This window comes from Microtus oregoni, unplaced genomic scaffold (assembly GCF_018167655.1).
Source record: "Microtus oregoni isolate MIOR12 unplaced genomic scaffold, Mior012 000103F_ref0000194, whole genome shotgun sequence".
Taxonomy (NCBI): domain Eukaryota; kingdom Metazoa; phylum Chordata; class Mammalia; order Rodentia; family Cricetidae; genus Microtus; species Microtus oregoni.
This window is the reverse complement of record NW_024544717.1, coordinates 3,009,841-3,022,040: the sequence shown is the minus strand read 5'-3', so window position 1 is coordinate 3,022,040 and position 12,200 is coordinate 3,009,841. Positions and strand designations below refer to the sequence as shown.

General features: G+C 44.6%; 1 protein-coding gene across 6 annotated transcripts in view; it reads right to left on the bottom strand.

Moving 5' to 3' along the window:
* Positions 1-473: 473 nt before the first annotated feature.
* The window catches only part of LOC121443237 (kinesin-like protein KIF13A), a 177,286-nt gene continuing 165,559 nt past the window's right edge, over positions 474-12,200 (bottom strand). For all 6 annotated transcript variants that reach the window (XM_041644916.1, XM_041644919.1, XM_041644920.1 and 3 more), the window contains 2 exons: positions 5,839-6,627; positions 474-2,033 (listed from right to left, as the gene is read on the bottom strand). In XM_041644916.1, coding sequence (XP_041500850.1) covers positions 2,013-2,033; positions 5,839-6,627 — 810 coding nt within the window. In that variant the 3' untranslated portion in view covers positions 474-2,012. The remainder of the gene's footprint in view (positions 2,034-5,838; positions 6,628-12,200) is intronic.

Genomic DNA, 12,200 nt, shown 5'->3' with positions numbered 1-12,200 from the left:
AGGACAGTATCTTGGTGACACTAAGCCCTCAATACATTAATAAATGTTAGCAGGCCCCTGACACCTTAGCGGTGTGGTGTGTATGCATGCAAATACAATAAATAAATAAATAAATAAATAAATAAATAAATAAATAAATAATGGCATGTGTGGGTAGATAGCCTAGGGGACAACCTTGGGGTCATCCTCAGACATTGTCCAACTTGCTTTGTGAGGCAGAATCTCTCACTGGTCTGGGATTCGCTGATTAGACCAAGCTGGGTGGTAGGTGAGCCCCAGGGACCCACCTATCTCTGCCTCCCCAGGACTGAGATTACAAGCATGCACTACCATGCTCAGCTTTTTTTCTTTAAAAATGTAGATTCTGGGTATTGAACTCAGGTCCCCACCCTTGCACAGGCAACACTTTATCCACAAACTCTGACCCCACCCCATGGCAATCTTATTAAGAACAGACACTCAGTGCTTTAAAATCTGAATTAGACAGTTTGTATTCTAAAACACACACAAATCTGTACCAATTAAATACAATAAACTTGAAAGGGAATATAAATTACAGCTTCTCTTTTTGTTTTTAACAGAAGATAGTGAAACACTACAGTCAGCTCACTATACACACAAAACAGCAGCTTTTCAATAAAATCTCCCGTATGGCCCTCACCAACGCTAAGGATTTAACAAAAGTACAGCAGGCCGCACACATGCCTCCCTTTCTCTCACAACACACATGTAGCTGTACATGGAGGTCCACTGCACAGGCATCTGCAGAATAAGTACATAAAATATTTTTGTAAAAATTTCCACACGCAATCCTACAATGTCTCTGCTTGCAGGAGAGTTTGAAAATGAAAAATATGACGACGGAGTGGTCCATATCCAATCCCCCTTCAATCGAGGTGACGTGCAAACCTATGAATTTGATAGCTCGGTCCGTCTCGTCATCATTTTCTGGAAGCAAGCAACATGGCAAAACCACACCACGATGGAATTTTCCAATCTGAAACAAAGTGATAATGAGAAGCCCTAAACCAAGACTCCTCCCTCAGCGCCCCTCCTCCACTCTTGGTACAGCTTTGGGTTTGCTTGTTGTAATACTGCCCTGTGCATTCCGCCTGCTTAGATGGGCTGAACAGGGTATAGGAAAGCTAGGCTAGAGCAGGAGCCCCAGCCATTGTCAATGGTCAATATCAAGTCAGCAGGTATCAGGCTAGGTGGAAGACCAAAGGTTATAGCTGTGAGATTTCTCAGTGTGCTTAGGAAATGGGACAGGGGACAGGGCAGCACATGGCTGGGTAGCCAAGGGTAGTATGGCACCAGACTGGAAGTGAGATTATATACTCACACAAAACAGAGTGACAGCAAAGACGTTCAGTCTCATAGGAGTTCTTTGGTTATAAAGAACAGCGCCGGCAACCGTCTCTATAAAGAGGGATTAAGAACCTCATTCTTAGATAATAAAATAGGTTTTTTTTTTTTTTTCATCTGCTCGTGTCAAAGCAGTCATCAGGTCGCTTTGTAACAAAGTCCAGTACCTTGTGATTTTTGACAAATCACTTATCTGCATTTCAATGTGCAGATATGTCTCTGAACAGACATACCATAGATACACAATTCACATACATAATATATATTATTTATAAAAAGACAAATCAGAGCATTGACTCCAAAGTCTGCAGTAAGAACTGATTAAAAATGTACAAGAATAAAGTTTGAGTCTGTGGAGGTCTTTACACAGTGGGGGCATGTAGGAAGTGCAAACGACAATACTGCCACACAGGTAAGCCGAGATTTCAGTTCTCTTCCTTTCTGGAAAGAGCAGAGGCTGTGATTCGCCATGGGACAAAGTGCTGCTTCTCCCACTGGGGAGGGGAGGTGCCAGGCTCCCCCAGTGCTGGTCTGAGGTTGTGCTGAGTCACAGCTGTCCCGTGCTGGGTCACACAGGGGGCGTGTACTGTCCCAGGGCAGGAGTGGGGAAGCTGCCGAGCTGTGGCCTGCAGATGCATGGCTGTCTCCTACCATGTGGCCGTGGTATCCTGGAATACAGAGGATGATGAGTCCAAGCTCCTTGTCCCCATTTCCCTACCCCAACACAGGGCCATCCTCTCAGGGGCTTTCTGACTGAATTTATTTATGGAATCTCAAAATCAGGTGAAGCATCTGTAGGAAGTGATCCATGTTCTTAGTAATTTCATCACTTAAACAACAACAAAAAATTTAGAAAAAAAAAAGGTTCCCAAATAGACTTTTGGTTTTCTTTTATATCACTTAAGTACTTGAGAGTTGATTTTTTTTTTTCCTCCCAAGACAGGGTTTCTCTCTGTAACAGCCCTAGCTGTCCTGGAACTAGCTCTGTAGACCAGGCTGGCATCAAGCTCACAGAGATCCACCTGCCTCTGCCTCCCAATTACTAGGATTAAATACGTGTGCCGCCACCACGTAAGTACTTGGAGTTGAACCTAGGACCTCACGCATGCTCAGCAAACACTATGCCATCAAGCTACACTCTCGGCCTTTTAAACAGCTGTTGTTATATATGTGTATTTATGATATAACAGCTGTTGTTATATATGTGTATTTATGATACATGTGTACACACATGTGTACTTCATGTGCCTATGCATGATGAAGCCAGAGAATACCGAGTGTCTTATTCTATCACTCTGATTTATTCCTCCCCCGCCCCCGACAAGTCTTAACAGGTGAATCTGAAATCAATTCAGACAGGCCAACTAGCCAGCAACTCTAGGACCTGCGTGTCTCTGCCCCTCAATATTAGGATTATAGACATATACAGCCATGCCTAGCTTTTATATGGGTTCTGGGGACTCAAGCTCCAACACTTACGTTAGCATATCTAGTATTTTTTTTTTTTTGTACTCTCTTGAGCCATGTCTCCAGCTCTTCAATAGACTCATGTTGTCAAAACAACTTAGTAAGATTAGTATACAAACAGGGGTTGTAGCTCATGGGTAGAGCAGCTGCCAAGCATTCAAGAGGTTCTAGACCCAGGTCACACTGAAATCATAACCAACTCCAACATAGCAGAAACCCTAGTGTCAAATACTTTTTGTCTTTTGTGTGGTATTTGCACATGCACTTGTACACGGGTGTGTGTGGAGGCAAGAGTTCAGTGTCCGGTGTTCCTCAGTAGAATTTCACCCTATTTATTGAGACCTGGAACTCATTATGTAGACCCGGCTGGCCTCCAGTTCACAGGAGCGATGCTGCCTCTGTCTCCAGAGTGCTGGAATTACAGGTATGCTCCTCAGGTCCGACCTGGTAAGTAGGCACTGGGTTTCCAAAGTCAATTCCTTATGTGTATGCAGTAGGCATTTTTACCAGCTGAGCCATCTCCTCAGACACACAGAATTCTTTCTGAAGAAAAAGAATGGCCAGTCAAGTGTGGTAGAATGTACTTTTAATTCCAGAGCTTGGGAGCAGGAGAGGGTGGATCTCTTTGTGAGCTGGAGGCCAACCAGATCAATGTAGTGAGTTCCAAGACAGCTGGGAGAGAGACCCTATCGAGAGAGAGAGGAGGGGAGGGGAAGAGAGGGAGAGAGAGGAAGAGAGAGAGGTCTTCAGCAAGGATTCAATTTCTCAATTTTCTGGGATGTTTCACAATGAAATTCTTCCTTCTTGTTGTGTTCTGATCCATTGGGGCAATGAAACAGCAAAGACTACATCCCCTCTTTCCTTTTCAACAGCCCAGGCTTCTCACAATGGGACCTTGGACATCCAATCTCTTTGGATGTTACCCCTGGGGTCTGAGCAAACTTTATTCCCCTGCCCCACCCCTTACGAAGCAGAGCCTTGTGGGTGGAGCAGTTCCTGAGGGTTTCATCTGGCTTCTCCATAGTCCTCTAGTGAGTATTTAGGATTGAGAAGAAAACCCAATTCAGATCTAACAAACTGAGCAAAACAAACCAGGCTGGTGATGCAGCACAGCTGGTAGAGGGATCACCTAGCTCGCATAAAGCCCTGGGTTCCATCTCTAGCATAGCGTAAACGGTAGGTGGTCGTGCATGCCCGTAATCCCAGCATGGGACAGGTGGAGGCAGGATAATGAGAAGTGTGAGGTCATCTTTGCATCCAAGGAATTAAAGACCAGCCTGGGCTAGAGACCCTGTCTCAAAAACAGTACAAAACAAAACAAAGAAACACAACAACAACAAATGAAACCTAGAAGAAGAAAAAAAATCAGACGGGCTTTAAGATCAGTGTGAAGGACAGGAGGACTTGGTGCAGTCACACCGGCTAGCAGTAACAAAGATGAACAATGAACTTCTCCACCTATGTTCCCTGCTACTAGCATTCTTACACATGGGAAGACCTTTTTGGACTTTAACAGACTTCCCTTACCCAGGATAGGGTTTCTAGATTATACTCTGGCATTCTGGAGGCAGAGTCAGTCTCTGAACTTCAGGCCAGTAGGAGCAACAGAATTGCTGAGTGCACTGTTTGGAGCATTGCTCCAGAAGGCACAGAGAAAAGCACTGACAGGGACAGGGTCTCAGCAAAGCCAGGAGTGGCACCATGGGTGTGGCTGTCCTATCTTCCCTCACCAGGCATCGGTGCCTCTCTCCTGTCTGGCAATCTGTTTTGCTGAGCCTGTAGTTTTACACAGGCGTGGGATGAAAGAGGAAATGTGAGTGGGAAGAGTGTCCTTAGGAACAGAACGCTTAGCAGCTGAAAATCTATCGCTGTAATCTACTTTTCCTTAAGGAAAGCCAGTTAGCTCTAGTATGAAAATTAAACAATGCTGAAATCATCCAAAGCCCAAAGTTCAACTAACTGCTCTGGAAGCACTGCCTTTCCACCTAAGGGCATCAAGGTTTAAAAGGCCAGTTCCACTCTGAAAACTGGTGGGTTTTCATTCATATTGTAACATCTCTGAAAGTGTGTGTTTCTCGCAGTTACTGATAATGTTTTCTGGAACACAACTCAAAGTCTTGAACATCCCTGAACTATACTAATCCAGCCCACTGTTCTCTTGTGAGTGTGTGTGTGTGTGTGTGTTTGTTTGTGTATGTACATGCACACCAATGAATGCCACATGGAAGATGACGTCATGTGTCTTACTCTATCCCTACCCTTGACTCATTTTGTTTGCTTGTTTTGTGACAGGATCTTATTGTGTAGCCTGGCTGTCCTGGAACTTCATATGTAAATCAGGCTGCCCTTGAATTTATGGAGTTCCACTTGTCTCTGCCTCCAGAGTGCTGAGATTATGACATGTAGCTAACCACCTTAATTTTTGAGACAGGACCTCAGTGAACTAGGAACTTGATGTTTTGACCAGCCAGCAAGACCCCATGATCCATCTCTCTGTTCAACATCGCTGTGAAGAACTGGAGCTACAGAGGAAAACCACTCTGCTTGGCTTTCCCATGGGTGCTGCACACCTGAACTCAGGTCCTCAGGATCCAATACTAATGGAGACTGTGACAGCCAAAGGAATCACAGAAGTGATGAACTATTGTAGATGCTACCAGATTGTCTTGAGTTAACCAATAAGCACCCGAGGGACCAAACATGAAGATTACCTCTCGAGTCTGACACAGCCCATCCGCCAACCAACCATTTTCCAATTAAAAAACAACAGTAACAACAAAACCCAACAGCTATGGTTCTGCTTTGGTTCCCAAATCAGAGCTGTGGTCACACAGCAGGCGAGCGGGACAAGTTGGGAGCTTGCTCTGCAGTGGACCCATCTTCCGAATCACCGAGGTCAGATGAAGCTCTCCTGTGAATCTCACTGTGGTGGCCAGCTTTGGTGAGTTGGTGGCCAGTAAGCTGAGTTCACTGGGAACCCAAAGGGCCACCTCTGGGAATGGTTACCTGCTCTTTAACTATCTTGGAATGCAGCTGGTCAGCATCCGGGGGTCCATCTGGGACACTTTTATGGTCTGTTTCATCTGGTAGATCCGTTCTACCAGAGGGCTCTCCAACAGAGCAACCTGTCAAACCATCGAAGTCTCTGCCATCAGACACACCCATGAACTCTGTGAAGGAATGATCCTCTAGTATGTTTGTAGTGTGTTCTACAGTCACCTCTCCTGGGCAGAATTCTCTGGCTAGTTGGCCATTTTTGCTGGGGCCAGCATCCAGTTCTGAACATGAGGCAGTCCTGCATGGCATTCTGGAATTTATCTCAGGGATGCTCTGGGGTGATGCATTCCCCTTGGGTAAGGCACTGTTTTCCTCGCGTGGCACGGTGATTGTCTGATCCTTCCCCAAGCCTCTTTCTACTTCGGTAGGCTCTTTATTTGAAGCTGGTCTGAAGTCAGGCATAAGTGCTGGTCCAGAGTGCTCACTACACTCAGAATCCTTTGCAGAGATGGCTAGCTGGTCCGAGCTGTCGCTGGAAGGGACTGCCATGTCAGACAGAGTGGCATTGGAGGCACTATGGGAGAAGTAGCCACTGGTGAGGCTGCTGGTGGTTGGGCTCCGAGACACCGCTTTCTCCAAGACACTTGAGTCTGTCAGGCCCGCTTTAGAAGACCACTCCCTGTTCTCTAAGCTGGCGTTGTAAACACTGAAGTCAGCAAACTCCACGGGCACATAAGGCTGTGGGTGCATCAGCTTCCTGTTAATAGCTTCCAGCTCATTTTCCTCCTCTTCGGAGTCCTACAGAAAGGAAGCCAAAGCCAGTTGTTAGCTCCTTATAGCAACTGTCTGATTGAGACACACATTCCCATCCCCATGATCCTTCCCTCCCTCCCTTTATTCCATGTTTTTCATATCATTGAGACTGGCCTTGACTGCTCAATCCTCCTCCCTCAACCTCAGGGAGCAGAGAACTATGGGTATGGATCCCCCACCAGACCCAGCCTCTCATTCTTAAGTATAGTCAAATCTTGTCATCTATGGCCATAAGTATCTTATTCTCAGAGACTTGAGAATATAAACCCACTGTTGCCTAGCAGGAATATGCATTTATTTCTTCTGCGTCTACTCAATGCTCATTGGAAGGCCATCTGCCTCTGGTTTAAGGAAAGGAACTGGATGGAGGGCAAATGTTAGCTGTGTCATTTCCCCCTCTTAGTCAGTGAGCAGAGGCATAGTCTGCCTGGGCAGAGGAGTGAGCTCCTTTGTTTGGTCTGACAATCTTCAATCCAGGGATGCAGAGTGCAGGAGATTCAGGCCCTCTGGGGAAGTTTCTGAACTCAATTATGAGGTCTGTGCAAAGCTCAGAACCCTGCACTCAGTATTTCACTAAATGCTGTGACACAGAAACATGCTAACAGTTCAATTACTGATTTCCTGGGTCTGTGAGAAGCAGAGAGAGGCTTGGCTAGAAAGCAAGGGAGGCAGGGAGTGAATGCAAGAGAATTCTCCAGCATTGAGTAGTTTGGGAACTGGCAAAGATAGTCAGAACACAAAAGGGAGTACAACTCAGTCTCTGTCCAACAAATGATACATTTATTTTGTTTTAAAAATTCTGTAAGTATTTAGATTTGTTTGTCTATTTATTTTATATATGTGAGTGTTATGTATGTCTGCAAGTACATCCGTGTACCATGTGAGTGCCTGACGCCTGAGCAGGTCAGAAGAGGGCACTGAAGAACTATCCGGCAAGCTTCCCTTGCATGCCTTCTGCTGTCCTGAGGGTTGGGAACACAGATGCTGAGAAGGGACATGGTCCCTCCTTCAGTAAGGTATACCTGTGAGTCCTTATTCCAAGACTAGTCCTGAGCTCCACTAACTTAGAAATCACAGAAGCAGCTTTATTTTCCCCGTTACCCAAAACAACTGTAGAAACCCAGATGCAAACATCTGCCTTCCTCACTAAGGATGCATAGGGGGTGGGTATATTATTTAGATGAGAAAAAGGGGAGGTCACCAAAATGTGGTAGGTGGCTATTCAAATACAGATATAAATTTCATCTGTTGAATTTTATAGTAATATTTTCTTTTGTATCTCATAAACATATGAGATTTAAATACCCCCAAATATAGTTGATTAGGGCTGGGGGCATAGTTCAGCTGGTATCGTCCCTGCCTAGCATGTGTCTGATCTTCAGCACTGCATAAACCAGGTGTGGTGGCACAGGCTTAGACTCAAGCACTCAGAAGTTCGGAGCTGGAAGATCGGAAGTTAAAGGTCATCTTCAGCTACATAGTGACTCTGAGACCAGCCTGGGCTACACAGTGACTCTGAAAACAGTCTGGGCTATATAGTGACTTTGAGACCAGTCTGGGCTACTTAGTAACTTTGAGATCACCCTGGGCTACATAGTGACTCTGAAAACAGCCTGGGCTACTTGTGACTTTGGGACCAGTCTGGGCTATATAGTGACTTTGAGATCAGCCTGGGCTACATAGTGACTTTGAGACCAGCCCCGTCTAAATAGTGACATTGAGGCCAGCCTGGGCTACATAGTGACTTCATAGTGACTTTGAGGTCAGCCTGGGCTACATAAGACTCTGGCTTAATTTTAAAAAAAAAGTGTTTTTTTTTTTGTCACTTCAACTTAAAAGTTAATTTTCAAAGTTTTAAACTGTTTAACTGAGAACTGAAGGCACATTTGTTGGCACATGATTAGGGCATGCAAGGTTCAATCCTTAGAACTCTTCCAAAGTGTGTGTGGGGGAGAGTATAAATTAGTTGAAGAAATCAGTAACCTTAATTCCTTGGCTACCAAAAGGTAAGTATCAAATACCAATGGGTGGTAAAGTTTTTGAAATTAACAAAACAAAATCCTTTGTATCTTTTGAGCCAGGTTTCCCTGTGCAGCCCTGGGTGGCTTGCAAGTTGCTACATAAACCAGGCTGGCCTTGACTCACAGACATCAGCCTGCCTCTACTTCCCCAGGGATGAGAGTAAAGGTATGTGCCATCAGGTTCAGTTAGGCTACAAGTGCTCTTGTATCCTAATCTCAAGATGCTTTTAAATTAACTAACTCTTGGGCTAGAGAGATGACTCAGAGGTTAAGAGAACTGACTGCTGTTCTGGAGGTCCTGAGTTCAATTCCCAGCAACCACATGATGGCTTACACCCATCTATAATGAGATCCGGTGCCCAGAATACAATAAAAAAAAGAAAGTTAAAAAAAATTAACTAAGGGGCTGGAGAGATGGCTCAGTGGTTAAGAGCACTGGCTGCTCTTCCAGAGGTTCTGAGTTCAATTCCCAGCAACCACAAGGCTCACAGTCAGCTGTAGTAAGATCTGGTGCCCTCTTCTGGCCTGCAGGCATACACACAGACAGAACATGGTATACATAATGAATAAATAAATATTTTTTTAAAAATTAACTAACTCTTTTCTTTTCAAGTAGGGTAGTGAGATAGCCCAGTGGGTAAAGGTGCTCACCACCAAGCTGGTGGACCCGAGTTCAATCCCCAGGACTCACAAGGTGAAAATAGATAACCAATTCCTACATGTTGTCCTCTAACCTCCACACAAGTGCTGTGGCGTGTGCACATCCACACATATGCATGCATGTACAACTAAATAAATGTAATAAAATTGTATTTTAAAAGCTGGGAGGGGGCAGTGCTGTAGTTTGAATGAGAATGGCTCCCAAAGGCTCCTATGATTGACTACTTGGTCCTCAGTTGGTGGAACTGCTTGGGAAGAGCTGTGGGTGTGGTTTTGTGGAGGAGGTGGGTCGCCAGGGGCCATCTTAGGGTCCGAGACTTAAGCTCTGAGCTCTTCCTGCCATTTCTCTTCACGCTGCCATCTCTCTAAAACTGCCAGCCCAGTTACATGCTTTCTTTCCTAGATTGCTTTGGTCATGGCAAGAGAAAAGTAACTAAAAGTAACTAATGCAGCCTGGGAGGAATATAGCTCTCTTGGTAAAGGACTCGCCTGCATATGCAAGGCACTAACATTAGGAAAAGAAAGGGAAGGATCCCCACCCCCTGGCCAAATGGATGGGTTGGGATGGGATGGGATGTTCTTTCCTTGTGTGGTGGTCAAAGAACAGAGCCCGAACAGACTAATGGTCTTGTTTATTAGCCCTTTCCTGTATTTTTAGATTCTGGATTCATCATATTTAGACTGAAAATTGAATTTCAAGTTTTACTCTTCTTTATTTGTTTAATTTAAGCTAGCAAAAATAATGCAATTCTCTAGGCCCAAGAGTAGCCAGTACAATTAGCCACTAACAAATGATTTATTGTGCAAGGAGAGGCAACCCTCAGCCAAGGATTAGCGGCTTGAGGACTTTCATCTTTCTGAAATACCGTTTGCTGGATGGCATAAGCAGCCATTATTTTAATGAGTAGAAATGTATCAAACTCATTAAGATAAGGATTATTCCTAAAGGATGAGAGTGACCCAGAGAAACCTGAGAATCCATGGACTCTAGGGGAAGAAGTTCAACTAGGAAACAGGCTAAAGACAGAAGAATTACATATGCCAGAAAACAAACCCAAAAACCTCAGTAGGGATTAAATGGTTTACAACATTTAAGAAAGATAGAAAGTTTGCTGAAGAATTGCTTTCAAGAAGGAAAAAGAAAAGAGTTTTCTGGCTTATAATGCATGTTGGGGTACTTTAGTTAGACGGGATATACCAAAGTGTCAGAATCATGAGGGACATTGAACTGGACCTGCCTACAAATAAATTAAAAGCAAAAGAGGTTACAACCCAACCTAAATGTGGAGCACGGAGTCCAAACTCTCAGACTTCTCTGTAGTTACTGCACTTGAGATTTGATATATTTCCCATTTAACTTGTAAAGGTGATTATTTCTCTATAGATAAAATGCTCTAATTAAAAATAAAGGAGGGAGGGGGACTAAGCCCATTATTGAAGCAGTGACTCTCAGTAGGGGGTGTCACTCACACAGTGGATGCAATTTCTGTTACCACTACAATCAGGTTATGGAGGTTTGTCAGAAATGGCTCAAGTTCAGGGCTGCCTGCCAGGGCTCCCAGCATGCCTATGAAGGTCCCAGGGCCTGAAGGCAGAGCACTGAACTTCACTCAGTTATGAAGACTGTAGGTCTGTGTCTTTAGTCTCGGTAACTGTGTGACTTGGGGCAAATTGCTCTCTCATTCCCGAACTCTGTTTCTTCAGTGAGATGAGAGGAAACCATATGTTGCCTGTGTAAAACCAGAGAGGGGTTTTGAGGATACAGGGGGAAGGGACTGACTTTCTTACTGTTATTCTCTGTGTGTTATGACATTAAAAAAAAGACAAGTTCGGGATGGAGAGATGGCTCAGTGGTTAAGATCACTGGCCGCTCTTTCAGAGGTCCTGAGTTCAATCTCCAGCAACCACATAGTGGCTCACAACCACCCATAATGAGATCTGGTGCCCTCTTCTGACCTGCAGGCATACATGGAGGCAGAACACTGCATACATAATAATAATAGTAATAGTAATAGTAATAATAATAATAATAATAGCTGGGCGGTGGTGGTGCACGCCTTTAATCCCAGCACTCGGGAGGCAGAGGCAGGCGGATCTCTGTGAGTTTGAGGCCAGCCTCGTCTACAAGAGCTAGTTCCAGGACAGGAACCAAAAGCTACGGAGAAACCCTGTCTCAAAAAATCCAAATAATAACAACAACAACAACAATAATAATAATAATAGACGACAAGTTCAAAGCTGGTCATACTGATGCACATGTCTTAACACAGCTACTTGGGAGGCTGAGGCAAGAGGATTGCAAATTAGAGGCCTTCCTGGGCTACACAGTGAGACCAAAGCCAGCCTGGAAAACTCAGCAAGACCTTATTTCAAAATAATAAAAAATAAAGGGCAGGGCCGGGCGATGGTGGCACACGCCTTTAATCCCAGCACTCGGGAGGCAGAGGCAGGCGGATCTCTGTGAGTTCGAGACCAGCCTGATCTACAGAGCTAGTTCCAGGACAAGCTCCAAAGCCACAGAGAAACCCTGTCTCGAAAAACCAAAAAATAAATAAATAAATAAATAAATAAATAAAAAATAAAGGGCAGGGATATGATTCAGTAACAGACAGCTTGCCTGACACAAGCCCTGGGTCTGATACCCTGTACCACAATAAGGGATAAAAATAATGTGATGTTGTTTTCTTTAAATCTTATTTATACAGGTTGAGGCACACACCTGCATATCTTTCTATGTGATCAGACATCCAAGTTACAAGAGTCAGACATAGCCAGCTATGGTGGCACAAGCCTACAATCCTACACTCAAGGGGCCAAAGTAGGAGGATTGTGAGTTCAAGGTCATGGGCTCCATAGTGAGACCCTGTTTCAAAAAAA